Here is a 19,415-nt window from a genome sequence, read left to right as displayed (position 1 = left end):
CACCACACCACCAAAAAACGTCGGCACCTCAAAATTCACCGTCTCTGTCAGCCTTACTCATCACCAACTTCGTCAGACCCATTCATCGCCACCACTAACGTCACCCCCCCCCCCCACTCGACCCTCAACGCCACATCTGGCAGTCTCAAATGGAGACCCACATGTTGTTGTGCTCGCACATCCGTCGGGCACCACACCGCCGACTTGTATCTAAATCTATAAAATTTGTTGTCACCATTTATATCCAGATCCATATATATCTAATCCGACCACCGCACCCCACCTCCGAACGATATTTATATCCAGATCTATACCTATATCAATAAAATCCGATCACCATAACGTCGACCTCCCATCCCCGTCGTCACCATTTAGATATGTACAACAGATGGCCTGAAATATTCGACGGTCTGATCGCCTAAAAAACCCAACGGTGGTTTGCAGGAAAGTGGTGGTATCCTCATGTTCATTCATTCTTTTTTTTTTTTGCTGTGTTCTCTGCCTTTGATTAATGGCAGCCATTTCATTTGAATGGATGAATGAAATTGGATAGATTGATCTTCAAATAGTGATATACGTATTATTGTGTTTATGTATCTGTATATAATGTATTTAATTTTAGAATATCTAGGCTTTAAGTAAGTGAAACAAAAGGATGAAAAAATATCAGGTTTTTGTAAAGAGTTAATGACATAAATCGTCCTGTGGTTTAATAAAACAGTCACCTTTCGTCCTTTAGAGTGCAAATGACTAGAATACTCCTCACGTGGGAGGCACGTGGGGGGTTTAACGGAGATAAAGTGACGGTCAAATAGTCAAAGGACCAAACGTGAACCTTATCCTCCTATAAAGGACTGTCCGTGAGGTTTTGGATTTTTAAGGACGAAATATGACTATTTTGGTAAACTACAGGGACGATTTATGTCATTAACTCTAAATTGTAGGATGGCCTATATATACAGCTAGCCCACCTAAATCCATGTAAGCATATTACGAGTATTATCCACTTTATATTTTTATCCTTTCACGGTTCAATAAAATAGACATTTCTAATGGTACAAAATCCAAAACCCAGCTAACACAGCGTACGAGTTTACCATTGACGCAAAAAATCAACTTTGTAAAACTCATATATATCTCAATAAAACCTTAATTTACACAATAACAAATTTATCCAAAACATGGCATCCATAATTCCATCTATTAACATCACCGAGTGAGATACCAAGAGAAACAACCACCTTATCCCCTTTAATAATTACCCATAATCTGCTCAACTTATACAAACCAGTGATCACAAACATATCATGGGTAGACGGCTTAGACGCAACCATTTCGTTAAGAATTTAATAACCCATAATCTGCTCAATGGAAACATAAGCAGCTGACTGTGGGCCGGCTTGAATTGCCGGTCACAAAAATAAATAAACTACGTACTCGTATGATATTTAATAATAACAAATAAGTAGATGATGAATGTAGTTTTTAATGTTGACCAAGAGGGAAATGGTCAAGCTGTGCGGACTCCACGTTCCAGGCATTTACATTTGCTGTGATACTTATTCCTGTTGCATTATTAAACAGGAACACCCTTGCTGCTGTGTAAATTGCTCTTGTTGGATATACCCTTGATGTTATTACCGTCCTTCCGCCTTGGGCAAAGCTTTCCACAATTGAATGATCAACCTGTAAATTAAAAAAGGTTTATAAATTAAATACATAATGTACATGTATGGTTGTAAAGTCATTTTTCAAGCAACATGGAAAAAAGGCCTTATAATTAATTTAAGCAATGTTACATACCAATAATCGCATGCTAAAAGTCTCGTCATGTAGCACAGGAACACTGCTTCCATAGATTAATTTTGTGACATCTGAAGCTGTTGATGATCTGCATATATATATATTTTCAAGGTTAGCTCTCATATATATTATTTTCGTGTATTTAAATATAGTTTGTGGGACAACAAGTGACAAAGTTTACTTGGATTGATCAGCACAAAAGTATGTAGTAGCAGCCCCATCAACACCTTTGGCGATGTAGAAATAAACAGGAGTTTGTTCGGTAAGCGTTTCGTCTGCAAGAACCACCAACCCAAATGGTCCAAGTGCTCCTCTTGAAGAAGAACCACCACTTGTTGTGCAATTGTAACCCACATCTGCCTCAAGTACGCCCTCGACCGCTTGCTTGTCAATCTCAAAAGTGGCTAATATGTCTAACTGCAATTATTTAAGTTTAAAAAATAAAGATTAAGGATAATGACACATATATGTATAATTAGTATAACTCAATTTATAGCACACTATCCACTAGATGTATATAGTTAACTACCTGTGTAGCTAAGCCGACGTCAAGTGGCACAAGTGATCCTGGTTTAAGAAGCACTTTCTCGTATGTTGTTTTTTTGGATCGCAATTTCTCGACCTCTTTAACCGGCCATTGAAGTACATTCGTCCCGGTCTTTTTGTCGAACACCACTTCTCTTGGAATGGACTAATTCAGTACATTTAAAACATCTTTAGTGATTTAAAAAAATTAAACTTTTTGCTACTAGCTAAAAATACATTGATTTTGTGGATTAATCTTGTTGTTAAACTTAATTTGACTACAGTTTAATTTACCATTACCAAAATGCCTTTTATAGTTTAACTCTGTAGTTTTACCTGAACAGAAGACCATCCCTTTAAAATGTCAGCAGTTTCACTATCAGTTTCTCCAATCCAACCCCAAAGGAGTCTTCTTTGTCTGTGTTGGTCATAAAAAGTTTTTGATGCATAATACTTTCCGTAGTCCAATCGTAAACCGATACCTACATCTAGTTCCGGATTGTCAGGTGTCCATTTGTTACTAATTGCGTCATATGTCCCAAGTGCATAATAGTCATGTTTATCATCATCCAAACTTGATTTCAACACATGCTTAACACCCGGTCCATTAACTGACGTGTCCAACCCGTTTGACTCGATTGTTGACACCGGATAAAAGTCAACACATTCCCACATACCCGTGCCAGGAACCGCATGCATAACCTCATCCAACAACTCATAGCTCGTGAAATCTTCCGTTTCATAAACCAACGTTAAGCCCGTTTTATTAACCTTTGACCCTATTGCAATCCTCCATTTCCCATTTGGCCCAAGCCATGCTGTAGTCGGGTCTCTAAAATCCTTAGTCCCAATGCCAGGTGGAGGGACCAAAACCGGGTTATTTGGATACTTGACCCAGTCTAGGAGAAGAGGATCAGATAAATTGGCGGGGTACGCTAAGTTTTGGACCTGGACTTCCTTATCGGTGTCGCCGGTATAAAGCATGACAATCCTACCATCAGGGAGGATGGTGGCAGAACCAGTCCAAACACCATTGATATCATACCATTGATCTGGGACCATGGCAAAAGGGAGATGATACCAGTTGATTAAGTCCTTTGAAACAGCATGTCCCCATGTGATGTTTCCCCATACAGCTGCATCCGGATTGTATTGATAAAATAGATGGTACCATCCCATGTGATATAATGGACCTGTCGTGGTGGTGGTACATAATATATCATCAACAAATATAACTTAATTATTGGTACATTAATTAATAGTTTCTAAATACAGTATCATCAACAAAAAATAACAAGACTATTAATTACCAACGGCCTCCTCGGTTGAAACTTGCTAGCTCGTTGTGTTTACCTGGTGTTTAATGTGTACTATATTAGCCCCTGAAGTTTCAATCATACCCTATAACATTTTTATAATACTCGTAGTAAATGTCCATAGTATATTTACTATATGGATTTCAATTATAGTCAATTATTATATCACGGATGTATAGTAGTGACGGTCACATTTAATGTGGTTCCAACACCTTAGTTAACCAAACCGTTGGCGTTACGCAGACACCTAGACAAAGATTGCTAATTTATGGCTGGTTTTGTAAAAATATAGACAAAGAAATACTCGTATATAATATGGTTGTTGACTATTATAAGTTAGCACAAAAATATAGAAATGATGTAAGATTGCTGGTTTCGTGTAAATATAGACAAAGACAAAAAAAAACTAAATTATAATATGGTTGGTGACTATAATAAGTTAGCATAATAAAAACATATAGTAGAAAATGCAAAGGAAAAAAACTTAGGATGGATTTGATTTAGAAGTATGGGAACAAGGAAATGTACGTGTTTCAATTTATCAATATTGTGTGGTTAATAATTTTGAAATTATAAATTAGGTATTAAATCCATTAGTTTGATTATTTTCTTAACCCACTTATATATAGGTGGATTTGAAAACTCACTCACACATAATTTTAAGGCTTTAAGCCCATAAGGCCATAATGATTGCATGTTGATTTTAGTATTACACTATTGCTATTATCGGTTAAAATCAATTCATGCTGAAATTAACTATTTTAACAAACAAGAAGTATTTTATTATAAGCTTGTAAGAATGAATGGAAAATATATAGTTATCGTACGTATCCGACATTTAACGTTTAAACGTCGTCAAAAGAAACAGTCAATTCACGGAACAGCAATAATTTGTATGGATGGATAGGTGGGTGTAGCCGTGTAGGGTCGATGAAGATGGACATGTTTAACATGATCCACGATTTTTGCATACTTTATCCAAAATCCACCTCAGCTCTGATTCGGATCATATGGTGGGTCTCCCTTTTGTTTATTTTACAGCTTTTCCAGCCCTTTTTGTTTTCTCAAAAAAATGGTGCCAATATGCAAATAGCTGTTAGGTATTTAAATTGGATGAAAAATTTTTCACATACTTTTTTTTAAAAGGTAAAAATCATGGGGAGCCATGTATTTATTTAAAATATTAAAATATTAGTATGTGAGGGGTTTTTCACCCAAATTAGATACATAACAGCCTCATACTCATTTTTTTCATATACAAATTAGTGTATATCTCACCAAATAAGTATGGCAACTATCAATTTCTATATATTTTGAAGTTTTTGTCAACTATTGAGTCGGTCCCTCCAGAAATTTTAGATCGTTTTTTTTCTTTGGTTTTGTTCATAGCTTTAGGTGATTATTTTTATCAAAAGTCTGAAAATGCCAAAAATAAGAAATTTTGTTTAGCAAAATATTATCTCTATAATAAATAAAACAAAGATTGTTCCCTACAAGTTTTTTTTAGAAAGTTTTTGATGTGACAAATCTATATTTCCCCATAAATTTTTTTATATCTAATTATGATGTCATATATATAAAAAAATATATATATAAAAAAAAATAATAAGAATAGCCTTTTACATGTTTAATAAAAAATTAATTATTTAATTAAGAAAAAAAAATACTATTTTATATAATATTATAAATAAAATGTCTTTTTTATTTACTTAAAGCCATAGTCATTTTATTTTATAAATTATTATTGTGTTAGTTGATTTTTTAACTATATAATTTTTGTGTTTGTTGAATTATAAGTTTTATATTAAGTTATAATATTATAATAACAAACATTACATATACTTTTTAAATATATTTTTATGATTTTAATATTCTAATTAACATATCCGAATTGATTAGCTAGTTCAATATATATATATATATATTATTCTATCATGTATACCTGTGTGATTGTTAATAGTTGAAAAGCAAATATCAAAATAGATGAGAAAAAAAAAAAAAAATTTAACAGAAAATAATAATAATAATGATGAGAAACATTTGAAAATTTCCAGATAAGACATTCAAAATGTGGGGTATGCAAGCTTTCCACGTAGGTATACATATGATCCTGTTATTCTATACATTAATTAAATCACACATTAATTTTTGGAAATGACCTATATTTTATTTTCTATACTTTTAAAAATACATCTAAGAAAATCTATTCAAATTTTACAGATTGTCCAACATAAAGATTACATATATCATCCTTGCTTGACTTATACAAAAGATTAAGAGTTAAAAATAAAAACATAAATAAATAAATAAGAATAAAGTTACTTTATGTACATCCCCGGCTGTCCAAACTATAAAACACACGTGCTATTAAAGAATTTTGAATTTTCTTCCTTTGGGAAAAGAAGGTTACATTAGGTTGTTTATAGGCCACACAATTTATAGACAGTTCATGATAGAAGTATAGCGACATTTATCTATCCAATTTATGACTAGTATATATCAAGCCTTAATGTTAGATAGGTCCCTTTAATTAATTTGTTAAATTTCCATCTTACTATCTGATATTATAATAGTTATTGTTATTAAAACAAGCTAATTAAACAAATTATTTATTTTTTAGATCGAGATAAGATATAACTAATAAAGTTTTCTTTCTTTTTATTATTTTTTTAAAATACTTTGATTATCTGTTAGTTAAGATTAATATGTGGTACAAGAACATTAAAATTCAATTTGTTTACATACGTGGAAAAATCTTAATTATTCCTTGCATGACAAGAAGTGAAAATTTTGATAAAGTAATCTTACTTTTCCACAAATATTGGCAAAAAAGAGTTGACCACGTTATTAATATTATAATATTAGTTACAGCACTCATTTTATGTCTTAAATGATTCTTTCAAAGTTATACAGAGAGATAAATATCTTGAAATGTTATAAACTTTGAACGAATGTCTATAGTAGAAAATAATTAAAGTTGTGGGTATTGTATGTAAACAAATCGAAAATAATGTTTATTGTATGCAAGAAAATGTATTCAACCAATTAAAATCAGACAAGTGACACCTCTATATGGTTGACACGTATGTTTTCTTATACACAATAAACATTTTTTAAAGTTGTTTACATATAATAAACACAACTTTAGTTATTTCCTACTATAAACATTCGTCCAAAGTTTATAACATTCCAAGATACTTATCCCTATATAGAAAGCTTATGTAGCTCTTCGAGTTAAGAATTTTCTTTCGTACACGTAAAAAATAATTATCAGAAGACAATTGATACTACATTACTACCAAAAATCTTAGATATAAAACTATTTCAAGAAAATAATCATAATTAAAGAAAAAGGGATCGATGGCATACCGTTGGGATCTATATATGTATATATAGAAGGATATATCCATCACCCCAAGTCAACGCATCAATGGAGTTTAAGAATTAGAGAAGAAACACAAAAAGAAAAAGATTAGCCGAATCATGGAGCTGAAAAAAAACAAATCTTTATTAATTGTTAAAATCTTCATTTTCTAAAAGAGTATTAATTTAATTATTATACCGTACGTACCATTCATCCAGTTTTTAGGAGGTTGAAAATGAAAGCCAGTTCTTTGCCAAGAAAGCATATCATTGGTCCAAGGATATATCTCATCCGTGTCGGATGATGACAGTTGGAAATTTGTTTTTTCAGACACCCCTTGGGAAACCCCTCTAGAGACGGGTTTTGCCTTTGGGGGTGTCAGTGTATCAATTTCTTCTTTATGTACTACTTGGTTATGTTGGTTGAACATAATAGCAACTAAAGATGATAAAAGTAACATAGATAGAAAAATTCCGGACAAGAGGGTAATAGGTCGTCTCCGATGAGATGACGATGGCTTATCGGAATCCGGCAAAGGGGAATATGACGTGGAAGTGGCATTTTCAAGATCAGATGTCATTGTGGAGGATGATAGAAATTTTTGGATGAATGTTGTGGAATGAGGGAGATGGTTATGGAGCTAGAGCTAGTGTATATATAATGAATAAGCTCACCAAATGGATGTTTCGTGCATGTGGATGAAATGTAGGCCCCGGGTTGTGGATTGCCTATTGGTGTGGCCGGTGGGTTAAGCCCATCTAATATATTTAACTCAATTATTTCATTCATTGGGTTTTACCCATACTTGTTTCTTAGTTGTCGGGTTCTTTTTAACGGATCTTGAAAATTAAAATATGGAAAATGATGATTCACCTAAAACTTAGTCTAAAAATCCTCCCAAATCCTTATGAATGTGACAAGTGGATTCCATTTAATCTATTTCTTAATCTCCCATTTTGAACTTTCACATGTCATCATCTAATTAGTTAAAAAGATTTTTAAGCTAATCAATTAAGAGAATTAATCATGACCTTAAAATATTGAATCATTACTAGAAGTTGGGCTTCACCAACGCTCAAATCCGTCGTTAGTCCGTCACTAAAGACTATTTTCGACGGAATATTAAGTACGCGGCTTGAAAGATAATCCTTATGCCTTCTTGTTTTTTTTTTTTTATCAATATATTCATTAGTAACATACGTTATTTTCCTTAATATCCTTTTCCCACCTCTAATATAATTTAATTATAACTAAGTTTTTTCTTTATATATGATCTCTTCTAGTTACGGGGAGAATTCACAAAACTTCATTTCTATCTTTACTAATAAACATATATATTGTTTTCATGTATTTACATGTTAACATCATCTGGATAATATTGGAAATGAGACATGCATATAAACTGTTAAGAGTGACATGTTGTTATCGATACAACCCATTCACTTCTGATTAATCTTTGTAGCTTCAATAATTAAAATCTTTCATTTCTTTTTTCAATTATCATATCATATCTCATTGAAAATGCCTCAAAGATTTGATAATTAATAAAAACGATTGCCAGTCGCTTTCGTTATTTCTATTTCTTACCGTATTTCGCTTTTTTTTTTTCGAACAGTCAGTTGGTATGTGACATCAGGGAAACCTCACTGTATAATGGTGAAGCCTTGTGTATCCTAGATAATGAGATGTTGACCAGAGACCGTTACAACTATTCGGATGAAAAAACCCAAAGACTTGTCATCCATAAAGATCGAACTCAATACCTTGGATAAAACATGGGATACCTCTGACCAATTGTACTAGTCAATTTTAATTTCGATTATACAATTAAATAAAAAACATGCATGCATGATTAAGTCAAATCTTATTATTGTGTAGCCGTTTAGACTTTTTTATTTCTTTTTTCCAACTAAATGTTCAAGTTGTGACGTTAAAAGAATTGAACTTTCGCCACTAAAATACATGTATTTAATTTTCAAATTAGAATAATAAAAACTAGTATAGAAGTATGTTCCCGTTAAATAAAGTAAAACCAGTCCTAATACCCGTACGATGTATGGATTGCGTATATATAGTCTTAATACTCATACGATGTACGGTATCTATATACGAGTAGATTATATTATAAAAAAATTTGAATATGCCTCATATATGATTCGTAAGTATGAAATCAATTGTGGTTTAAGTAATCGATGATCAAAGCTAAATTATGATAAACAGTAATATAAGTAATAGGACTTGAAGAATTGAAAAAGAAAAAGAGACAATTTATTAATGAGAAGCATCAATCAAATCAGTTTATAATCTATTTTTTTATTAATAAGCCAAAAGTTAGAGTTTATGTCTAAGTCTAATAAGGAAATTGAATCTATATACAAATAAAAAAACTAATTTAATAAAATAAATAAATTAAAAGGATGTCTATCAAAGATTACGCCACATGTCATTTCAAAAATATCTTAATCCTGTTTTAGTTTATTGGTAGATAAATCGTATGTATCCTAATAGCGAAATTTTTTTATCAGAGTATGGTTAAAATTTAATATTATTACTTCTTATATTAGTAATGATACAATCAAATATATAATCATGATGATAAAACGTGATAATCAAATATATAATCAATATTTGTACAGAAAATAAGTGATGGGGTAAAATGATTCGTATAACAATTTATATATAAGCAATGGATTTGTAAAAGTTTGAATATTGATTTGTAGAAGTTCTAATATTGTTTATGAATAGTAAACTTTATTAATAAAAAAGGGATATCTTAGTTTAAATAATAAATTTATTACTCTATTATCTTACTAATGTCTTAGTTTAAATAGGAATATAAATGTAAATAAAATAAGGAATTTATTAAATATATTTTTTTTAGTTAAATATGATTATAACGACACTTATCGCTTTAATATAATGTCACAATCATATTTTAGTTTATTGGTAGATATCGTAAAATCACAATACTTATTGGATCTTAATTAATATAGCGCAATTTTTTCCTTTGAAAAACATAAGATATATTTTCATTTAATTTCAAGCTAGCAAACGACATGACAATTCTACATATATAACATCATCTTCTTCTTTACTCCCATATAAAAAAAAATAGTCTTTTTTTATTTCTAAGTAATTCTATATTTAAATTAACAAAATTACCCTTGACTTTTTATGTTTTACCCATAATAAATTATAATTTACACTCTAAACCTTTATTTTAATAATTAACACTTTAAGCCCTTATCTTCTAAAAATTTCTACTATCACGATTACATCAAGCTACACCACTTGACACCGCCAACACCACCAATAGTACCATCACCGACACCACTAAACCGTCTTTCCAACCACCGTCGCCGCATTGTGCGGGTATCATGCTCGTAAGTCTTAACAATGATACAATATCCGTACGTGTCTTTTTTTTTTTCATTTCATCTATACTCCATATATAAACAAACTATTCATCTCCAAATTAAACACTCTACCTTTAAATTCTCTATTTTACCCTTTTAATTTACACTACCACCAAACACTTTAATCCTGAAATATCAAAAATACCCTTAAGAAAACCTTACGCCCAATTTGTCTCTCATCCCTTCCCCTGAAGTTATTCACATATTATACCAAAAAGCATACCCATACATCCACCCCCCCCCCCCCCCCCCTCGAACAACAAAAGACACACATACATTCCTTCAGAACCACCTCCCTCTAAAACACATATAGCCACCGCCCCCCCAAAACCGTCGTCGTCTCCGCCGTCTAAAACACACATAGCCATAGGTACGGTGATTTGGTAATCGCGCGGGTACCGCTAATTAACCAGTTTTTTTTTCTATGCCCCGTCACATCGCACAAGTACAAAACTAGTTTTTAAAAATCCTAACTGACCATTCAATCCATCATGATCACAATTCACAAGGTTTAACATATTGTGTTGACGCGTCATAATTTGTTCATTTATCATTCCCATATAATTATGTCATCTTGTTTTTTGTTTTTTTTTCCCGAACATTCGGTCGGTATACGACATCAATTAGGGAAACTTCAATGTTTAATGGTGAAGTTTGCACGTACTCTAAACAACGAAATATTACACGTTACAAGTATTCGGAGGGAAAAACTCCAAGGTTTGTCATCGCTATGGATCAGTTCAAGATTTTGGGTAAACCCGAGAGTGCCTCTGACCAACTAAGCTAAACATCATTAATATATACGGCTCCCTTATTTTTATTATTCACTAAATATTAAGTTAGATCAAGTGGTTTGTGCATAATATTAATACTTAGAGGTCATGAGTTCTAATCTTGTATTTGGTTTTTTTATTTGCTATTTAAAATTGAGAGAGAGAGAGAGAGAGCAAATGTCCACATAGACAAATGATGACGTGACAAATGAAATGTCACATGAGCACTAAAAACATATAGGTTTAAATGTCAATATATATAAAAAAAACGTAAACAAATGATGACGTGGTAAATGAAATGTCACATGAGCATTAAAAAATATATATTTAAATGTCAATATATCTTAAAAAAAATTAAAATTACCAGAGAATGTCACCTAAACAAAAAACCTAGTTAGCACGAAAATAAAAGTGTCACTTAGGAAAAAAACTATCTTATCTTATATATATATATATATATATATATATAGATGCATATATTACTTTTTAAATAAATTATATGTTCTTTGTTGTTCAAGAAAATTATAATGAAAATAAAATAAAATTATAATTGTGAATAAAAGTCCAAGAAATCGGTACGTTCTTTACGAAACATGGTTACGAAGAAGTCAAAAGCTCTTAATTAATTGGTTTTTAATACGGGAAAGGAAATATAAGTCTATTAGACATTTAAGTTGGGTTAAAAATACTTCATATATCTTTTTTTAAACCATAAAATCACGGGGGAAACATTTATTCAAAATATTAAAATATTGATATGTGAGGAATTTTTCACCCAAGTTGAATGCATAACAACCTTATACTCACTTTTCTACTCACTTTTCTCTTTTAATACAATATACGTTTTATCAAACGACCTTATATAATTTTATGTTTTTGATCATGAGCTTTCCTTTATCGTTATTAACCGGTTTGTTGTAGTATTGGGTGTGTAAAAGTTGTTTTAATGAGTTTGTAACAATATCGATTACTCATTAGATTCCTACCGGATAATACTAAGTGTCATTACAATTATTTTGTATGTTTTGGTAAAGTGAGTACACATTTTAGCCCATGGGATGCCGAACAATGCATACTTGCTGCATCAATCAACCATGTATACGGATCACACGAGTTTAATTAATCAGAACATATGACTATATTTTTGGTTTTAGTGTCTTGAGCTTTACAATATTTTCAGTTTATTTCACTTGATAAATTATATCATTACATTGATTTTAATATGTTGGTTTTATGTTTTACTCCTTTTTCATACTAGTATTGTAATTCTTTTATAAGTGGTTCCTAATGTGAATTGGATCATAATTATTATGGGTATAAGTACAATCTCAGCTTTTATTTATGTTATATTAAACGTTTATCGCATGAAATATTAGTCTATCGATCTAATTAATTATTAGTAGTACTAATACTCTAATAGCTTTTATTTTGATTTTTCAACCACAAAACGAAAGAATACGTGACCTAACCCTTTAGGTGGACCATCTTTGAGTCAATTAACACGTGCCACGTGATATATGTTACCAATTGTGACAAAAAAGTTACAACTAAGCAATGGGGCCACTAACTGCTTGACCATAACTGTTGCAAACTGATGAAAAAACTTTTATAAATATGGTTTAGTAGGAGTGGAGGAATTTACTAGTTGGATAATTGGACTATCTATAATTGCACAATATGACTTGAATATTTCTCTGTTTAAATTCTTATCAGAGATTAAACAAAAAAAAAAAAAGCCAATATAGGTATCAGATTACTTGGTAAAAGTTTTTCTTTTTTTCAGTCCAGAATTAAATCTTCTAAAAGTTATAAATGGTGATTTAAAACTGAAAGTGACAAAGCATGTCTTTAGAAAAAAGAAAAATGAAATCACTAACATTTTGGTTCACCTTTTTCCATGTTTAAGCCTCTCTATCAAACAACGAATGGTATATATTACTCGTAATAATGTTTCCCTTGTTTAGTCATCACTGACCTCATGCTTTTTAAGAAGAAAACTCATCAATGTCCTTAAATTATTTCAAAATCTACCAACATTTTTAGTATGCAACAAGATGACATTATAATGAAGTTACCCCTCGGCCCTCGCTAGTCAAAGCAATATTCTTGTAAAGTCGATTGAAAAAAATCAAATCGTAAAAGTCGAACAGACCATATAGTAATTTGATTTGATTCTGATGTGGAATTAATTAGTATGGATGGTTTGAATCAATATTACATAAACCGAAGACAAATTGAACTCGTTTAATTAGATCAGATATATTTGAATAATGGTTCTTGGTATACGAATACACAAAGAATTTCTCCACCAATTTAAAACTTTTTAAAAGTATATATGTAAATTTTCCTTTAAAATATACCCGTGAGGCCGTGATGATACTTCAAGGCTTCGAGCCTTTTCTCACTACATGGGCCTGGCTAGTGGCAAGTAAAGTTTGTAGGCCATAAAATGCGAGTAATGTAACAAATCACAATTGTCTCTTGGCCCATCTTTATATAACAAATTCAATCTATTCCAGGCCCATGTATACATTATCGTGCAGAGAAAAACATCATAGTACCGAAGTGCTTGGTCGTAGGTGTGTCGATGCATGGTCGACGTTGAGACACTACGAGTATTAAGGCTTCAGTAAAATTCTAACTGCTTTTAAGACTTTGGAGAAGTACTCATTATACTAACATGTAACATCTATAGGTACTTTTGCTTTTGGCAAGAAAAGAGTCGGATTGATTATGTTAATACAGCTACAGTTTTCAATTGTCAATGCTCTGAAATATGGAGTTTAAGAGTTCATGTTATACATCATCAAACCTTTATAAAAAAAACATATATAACTAGCTTTGCCGTACAAATAAACGAAGGCATAGAGAGAAAAAAAACCAAAATTTGCCAAACTACAGAAACCAAAAGACACATAGGCTTTCATAGCCATTAAACCGAACAAAATTTACAAAGATATATAAATATAAATATAATTAAATAAAAGAAGATAATTTACAATTGCTGTTAAGACTTTGGAGAAGTGCTCATTATACTGGAACTCGAATGCCTTGATTTTATTCTTTATAATAATTTCATATCACGGGGCGGATTTCTTGTACATAACCAATGAGTTGATAAATTCCATCACCTGTGTATCAAATTGTAAGCATCCTTGTTTGATCACTTGAATTTAAAGTTTTATGTAATGAATGGATTAAGAGAAATACAAACCTCTGATGGATCCCTGAGAGAAAAATATGCACTGGTTTCCTTGGGGGCGGGAGTTACCAAGATACCATAACCACGATTATCCTCTCTTAGAAACTGTTTAAGATAAAAATGAGTTTAAGGCGTTAACCCCTGCACTAATTTTACTAAAACTAGTTAAGGAGTGGTTTGGAGCATTCATTTTAATGTGATGATTAGATTTACCTTGAATGCATCTTCATCAGTTCTGTCGTCCCCTACATATATTGGTAGCACATCGTCGCAATTACTTAATCCTGCAAAAACATGATGATGATCAGATATTTATTTGTATATAGGAAGGAGGAACAGTTATATTGACAAATAAAAATAAAAATAAATAGAGAAACGAGAACTTTACTAACCAAGTGATTCAAGTAAAAACTCAACAGCCTTCCCCTTGTCCCACTTGAGAACAGGGCGAACCTCTAAAACCTAAACATAAGGATAATAAATTACATAAGCAAAAACGAATTCAGAATAACAATATAGAAAATACTCCCACTCCATTTGCTGGTAAATAATAGTTTTGTACCATTCGGCCATGTGTTAATCTCAGACGTGGATTGTTTTTCAGGGTGTCTTGGACTAATTGTGCAACTGTCGTCCAACTCTGTAATTATAAAAACAGAAACTGTTGAACAAAACTTCACCTGTAAGCAGATAATATAACTTGGCAAAGAAAATGTTGAAAAAGTACCTTCTCATCCACATTACGGTAGTGCACTGAGACACAAAATTTGTTGTTCTCAACTTTCACTCCTTCTATGTCCTTGGTTATCTCAACAAGGGATCCAAAAACCTGATTCAAACATACACACAAAATTAGTTTATGTCCTTGGTTATCTCAACAAGGAATATGCTTAATACAAAGCTCTGTGTGTGTGTGTGTGTGTGTGTGTGTTGGGGGGTGGGGGGTGTGTCTTTTATCAGATAACTTTCAAATATTAACCTCGTTGATCATTGGTAGAAATTCACTGGCAGGTTGGTATAAGTTTCCTTCCTGGACCTATATTCAACAATTTGAATACATAGATTAGATAAGACAAAGTTGAGTAATGCTATTTCACATAGTTATCATCAAAATAATCGAGTTTAGTGGTTACCTCAATGGTATGATTACTTGGAGGATGAACAGGACCCATGATGTCCATACCATGACTACCAGCATAGTAGAGTTCTTTCAGTCCTACAAACTGGCGTACCTGAAAACAAAAAAAAAAACATGCATTAATACATATAACCAAGAAAATAAGCAAGATCCAACTGAAACCTTATTTAAACTATTAGTAAAACTAGATTTCCTAATATACCTTTTCACGACTTCTACCACTAATAATTGCCGTTGGAATGTATTTTGCTACATTTCTCACAGCTGCACGCATCTGTTTACATATAGGGTGTCAGGAAAATTTTTGCATACAGTGCGGGGGGATCTTGCCAACATATAAAAGATTTAAAAGGTTAGAATCTCACGGCATTAGACATGAAAGCATGATCTGGATTATCCACAATCGGTGATAGTGTTCCATCATAATCAAGAAACAATGCAATTCTTTTGCCCTTTGCGTGTTTTGCTATCTGTTCAAAGGATGTCAGTGCAGATGGATATTTAAGCTGCACAACAAAGCAATAACAAAGCTATTAATATCTAAATTGGGTCAACTTCTAAAGATCTAAACAAGAGTTTGAGAAGAGGTATACCATCCAACTGCGGTAAGCAACGTCCACATCATTCGAAGAAAAATCAATGCCGTTACTTTTTATTATATGCCTAGGGGAGGATGATTTCATGGCATCTAACCAGCTGGTAGAGAGCACATCATCAAGTAATCCCGGTTTTTTCCATGGGATTGTTAGAAAAGGGCCTTGAGAGAAAACTCCGGAAGAGGAGAAGGGTAGCAATGAATCATGAATGCCTAATCTTGGTTTGCTGATGGGTGTGGGATCAGTGAGTATGGGGGCACTGTGATTAGCTTTAAGATCCATCAAGTCCTGAACAATTGCTTGATATATCTGAATTAATCGAAGTTCTTTATCGTTACTGGTGGGAAAGCTATCACACAAACGCAGATTCCTGTAAACTGCCAATCATAAGATGTTAATTTAAAAAAACGAAAATTTAACATAAAACACACCAAAATATAAGCAACATAAACACAAAATTTAACTTAAAACATGCATATTCATCCGTGAGTATAATAAGACAATTGGATTTTCTAAATTAGGTTGACAGATACACACAAAAGGGTTCAACAAAATTTCATAATCCAATGTTTCCAAACAATATGAAATAGAACGAAGGCTTAAGCAGGATACCTTGAAGTGGGACTATGAAAGCTCATAAAACAAACATATGCAGGGATAATTTTGAGGCTTCAATTTTATCAACTACTCTCAAAAGAAGTTATTCCCAGGAAATAGTTTTACTCTGTTTTTCAAATTTCCAAATTTCTTCTTAAGATATAGTAATGACAAACTCTATTTATTACCATTATCAGATGAACCATAAGTTAAATAAAATAACAAATTTGGGAACAGCGGTGAGTTAGTTCACTACAGATGCGGGTCAAAGCATGGCATAAATTCAAACAACAGCAAAGAGTGTTTGGATAGAACAAAACCATATGTGAGATACAGATTTTGAAACAAGTATAACACATAGAAAGCATACCAAATAAATAAAGAAACTTTACATGCTAATTGGCATCGACTAGCCTGAACATCAATAATGCCTGAGATGAGAAAACTATAGTGAACAAAGAAATTCAAAGCACTTTTTGCTTTGATATGTTATTGAGTTTGGTAGAATATCACCCAAAGAGAAAGCTGGCTGAGAACAAATATATGGAACAAAAAAGTTGGCACCTGGCTAGATGTATATACTAATAATCCAAAACCACATGGTGGGGGCTTGAGAAATTAGAAACAACAACAGATGCATATGGAACAATACAACATGGTCCAATGTTTTGGAAGCACTGAATATGACAAGAACACATACATGCCCACAAATAATGAAATATGCAAATAGATTGATGATGAATCAAAATTTGCCAAATTCATACAAATGTAATGTGGTTATATAGCTGTCTGGCAATGACTACACAGTTCATACTTTATAGATACCAATAAAGTGGTAAATGGATGAGAATCTCCTTGTTTAGGTTATCTAAAAATTGCGAGTCTTTTTGACTTAGATGTACATTATCTCCGTGGCCGTTATCTAACCATTTGTCTCGCCACCAAGATATGTTACCTAACGAGGTTCAAATTCAAGACCTCCTATAATTAAATCAGATCATCTGACCACTAAAATACCTTGTGGTTTAAAACTACCAACGTGCCTAATTTCTTACTCCAAGATAATGTGCACTAAAATTTTCATCTTCATTTGTTTGTTTTTTTCTTATTTGTATTTAAGTACTTACATAATACTTACAGAATCTTTACTATATATTACTTTCTAAAACAGGAAAGTAATAAAAATACAAACGAGCAACTGTTTGCATACATACATAAAAACAAATTCACACACACATACACACGTGAATCACTGACCCATTATTTACAATTAAAAAAAGAGAAATAGTGAATGAACCTAGACAATACATATAACATATCCCTCTCACATTTAAAATACCAGTCAAAAAAATCAAAAGTAAGAAAAAAACAAAGAGTAAGTATACTTGTGCAGAACACACATGCCTAAAATCACATATATAAAAATACATGCATTATCGGCATCCCAATTACTTTTCAAAAGAAATTCACAATGTTTTAGAACTAAAAATGAGAAAGAAACAAAATGAGAAGCAAAGCAAACAAAAGCCATACCTCTAATAGATAATGCAATTGAAAGACGCATGCGGATTTCTATACAAAAAAAAAAAATGTATTGTGGAATACAAATTTCCATTTTATGATAATGATGCCAAAATTTGGCTAAAGGTAGTGCACAAATAGAAGTCTTCAACATACCAAAAACTAATACAAATGATTAGAATTTTGAAAAGGTATACACTGAGAAAGGTAATTCAATATTGCTAGAAAAAATGTATTAAACGTGTTTCAAAAGTTCATTTAAATGTATCTGATCACCTCTTTATTAAATTAAAAAGTATATTTTGTTGACTGTGACAAAAATCGTATAAGTTGTCACGTCAATCCAATTAGACAAGTTATAAGAGGTCGCATACATACATAATTACATATACAATAGCCAATATGAAAGCTTAATAGACACAATTACAACAGTGGTTAGTTGGATAATGCAAGTTTCATATAATTTCATTATTTTAGTTCAAATACAAAACTTAAAACCCTAAGAAATCTAGTAACACGTTTTGCAATTAATAATCGGGCGAAGAAAATTTTCAATCTCGTGATTAGATAATTAATAGCAACAAATTAATAAAAGTTGGCTGCCTAAATTCAAAGACAGGGGCGAAAGGCATATATGAAAGACTCGCATTATCGGGATAACCGTGTAATTAGCCGTTTATACACAGCATGTATGTATGTATGTATGTATGTATGTATTAATCATGAATGTCTGTACGTATATACATATATATAAAGTAAAAATACAAATAAGCGAAGACGAATGCGGAAAGATGCAGAGAATGAAACGGGATTATTACCTTAATTTGATTAAAGAGCGGAAAGAATGAAGGAACGGAAGGGAAAGAAAAATAACAAGGTTAACGGATTGGGGTTTATAAAGGGATTTTGTTAGGTTGAAAGAGGTGACGCGTTAATTAGTTGGGAGTGTGCGCGTGAGGGAAGGGAGGGTGTGGAGTTAGTGTCATATACACGTGGAATGAAAAGAAGACATCTGTGGCACAGTCAGATCTGACGGGGCCATGTCTGTATGGTCATTTTCAGTTACAGCTATTTATTTATTTATTCAAATTAATACAAACGTCGGTGGCGGTTAGGAACCCTTCACCCACTTTCCTTTATTTATATCTTACTAAAATGATACCC

At 32.0% G+C, this 19,415-nt stretch overlaps 2 protein-coding genes across 5 annotated transcripts; both read right to left on the bottom strand.

The window, feature by feature from the left end:
• Nucleotides 1-1,117: 1,117 nt before the first annotated feature.
• LOC122604378 (beta-fructofuranosidase, soluble isoenzyme I-like) lies at nucleotides 1,118-7,637 on the bottom strand. 2 transcript variants are annotated; one of them, XM_043777272.1, is made up of 7 exons: nucleotides 7,216-7,637; nucleotides 7,014-7,022; nucleotides 2,665-3,521; nucleotides 2,333-2,494; nucleotides 1,985-2,220; nucleotides 1,804-1,891; nucleotides 1,118-1,686 (listed from the first exon to the last, which is right to left on the bottom strand). In XM_043777272.1, exons 1-7 carry the CDS (start codon nucleotides 7,586-7,588, stop codon nucleotides 1,486-1,488), a joined length of 1,926 nt encoding a protein of 641 aa, XP_043633207.1. In that variant the 5' UTR covers nucleotides 7,589-7,637; the 3' UTR covers nucleotides 1,118-1,485. The 2 variants fall into 2 exon arrangements, with proteins under 2 accessions (XP_043633207.1, XP_043633208.1); XM_043777273.1 differs by lacking the exons at nucleotides 7,014-7,022; nucleotides 7,216-7,637 and adding an exon at nucleotides 3,639-3,681.
• Nucleotides 7,638-14,097: 6,460 nt separating this feature from the next.
• LOC122603774 (trehalose-phosphate phosphatase A-like) lies at nucleotides 14,098-19,130 on the bottom strand. 3 transcript variants are annotated; one of them, XM_043776573.1, is made up of 12 exons: nucleotides 19,070-19,130; nucleotides 16,131-16,510; nucleotides 15,903-16,043; nucleotides 15,740-15,811; nucleotides 15,533-15,631; nucleotides 15,379-15,435; nucleotides 15,127-15,228; nucleotides 14,962-15,039; nucleotides 14,792-14,861; nucleotides 14,613-14,683; nucleotides 14,412-14,504; nucleotides 14,098-14,328 (listed from the first exon to the last, which is right to left on the bottom strand). In XM_043776573.1, the coding sequence occupies exons 2-12, from the start codon at nucleotides 16,413-16,415 to the stop codon at nucleotides 14,278-14,280; spliced, it is 1,119 nt and encodes a 372-aa protein (XP_043632508.1). In that variant the 5' UTR covers nucleotides 16,416-16,510; nucleotides 19,070-19,130; the 3' UTR covers nucleotides 14,098-14,277. The 3 variants fall into 3 exon arrangements, with proteins under 3 accessions (XP_043632508.1, XP_043632507.1, XP_043632509.1); XM_043776572.1 differs by lacking the exon at nucleotides 19,070-19,130 and adding an exon at nucleotides 17,101-17,254; XM_043776574.1 differs by lacking the exon at nucleotides 19,070-19,130 and adding an exon at nucleotides 17,123-17,215.
• Nucleotides 19,131-19,415: the final 285 nt, after the last annotated feature.

Source organism: Erigeron canadensis, chromosome 6 (genome assembly GCF_010389155.1).
Source record: "Erigeron canadensis isolate Cc75 chromosome 6, C_canadensis_v1, whole genome shotgun sequence".
Classification (NCBI taxonomy): Eukaryota; Viridiplantae; Streptophyta; class Magnoliopsida; order Asterales; family Asteraceae; genus Erigeron; species Erigeron canadensis.
This window is presented reverse-complemented; position numbering and strand designations above follow the sequence as displayed.

Excerpts from the sequence above, each read along its gene's own strand:
- LOC122604378 (XM_043777272.1), bottom strand. The coding sequence starts at position 7,588 with ATGACATCTGATCTTGAAAATGCCACTTCCACGTCATATTCCCCTTTG. Across the intron at positions 2,221-2,332 it reads ACGTCGGCTTAGCTACACAG|TTAGACATATTAGCCACTTT; the intron begins GTAGTTAACTAT and ends AAATAATTGCAG. Across the intron at positions 1,687-1,803 it reads CTTTTAGCATGCGATTATTG|GTTGATCATTCAATTGTGGA; the intron begins GTATGTAACATT and ends TTTAATTTACAG.
- LOC122603774 (XM_043776573.1), bottom strand. The coding sequence starts at position 16,415 with ATGGATCTTAAAGCTAATCACAGTGCCCCCATACTCACTGATCCCACA. Across the intron at positions 16,044-16,130 it reads TTGCTTACCGCAGTTGGATG|CTTAAATATCCATCTGCACT; the intron begins GTATACCTCTTC and ends TTTGTTGTGCAG. Across the intron at positions 15,632-15,739 it reads GTGGTAGAAGTCGTGAAAAG|GTACGCCAGTTTGTAGGACT; the intron begins GTATATTAGGAA and ends TTTTGTTTTCAG.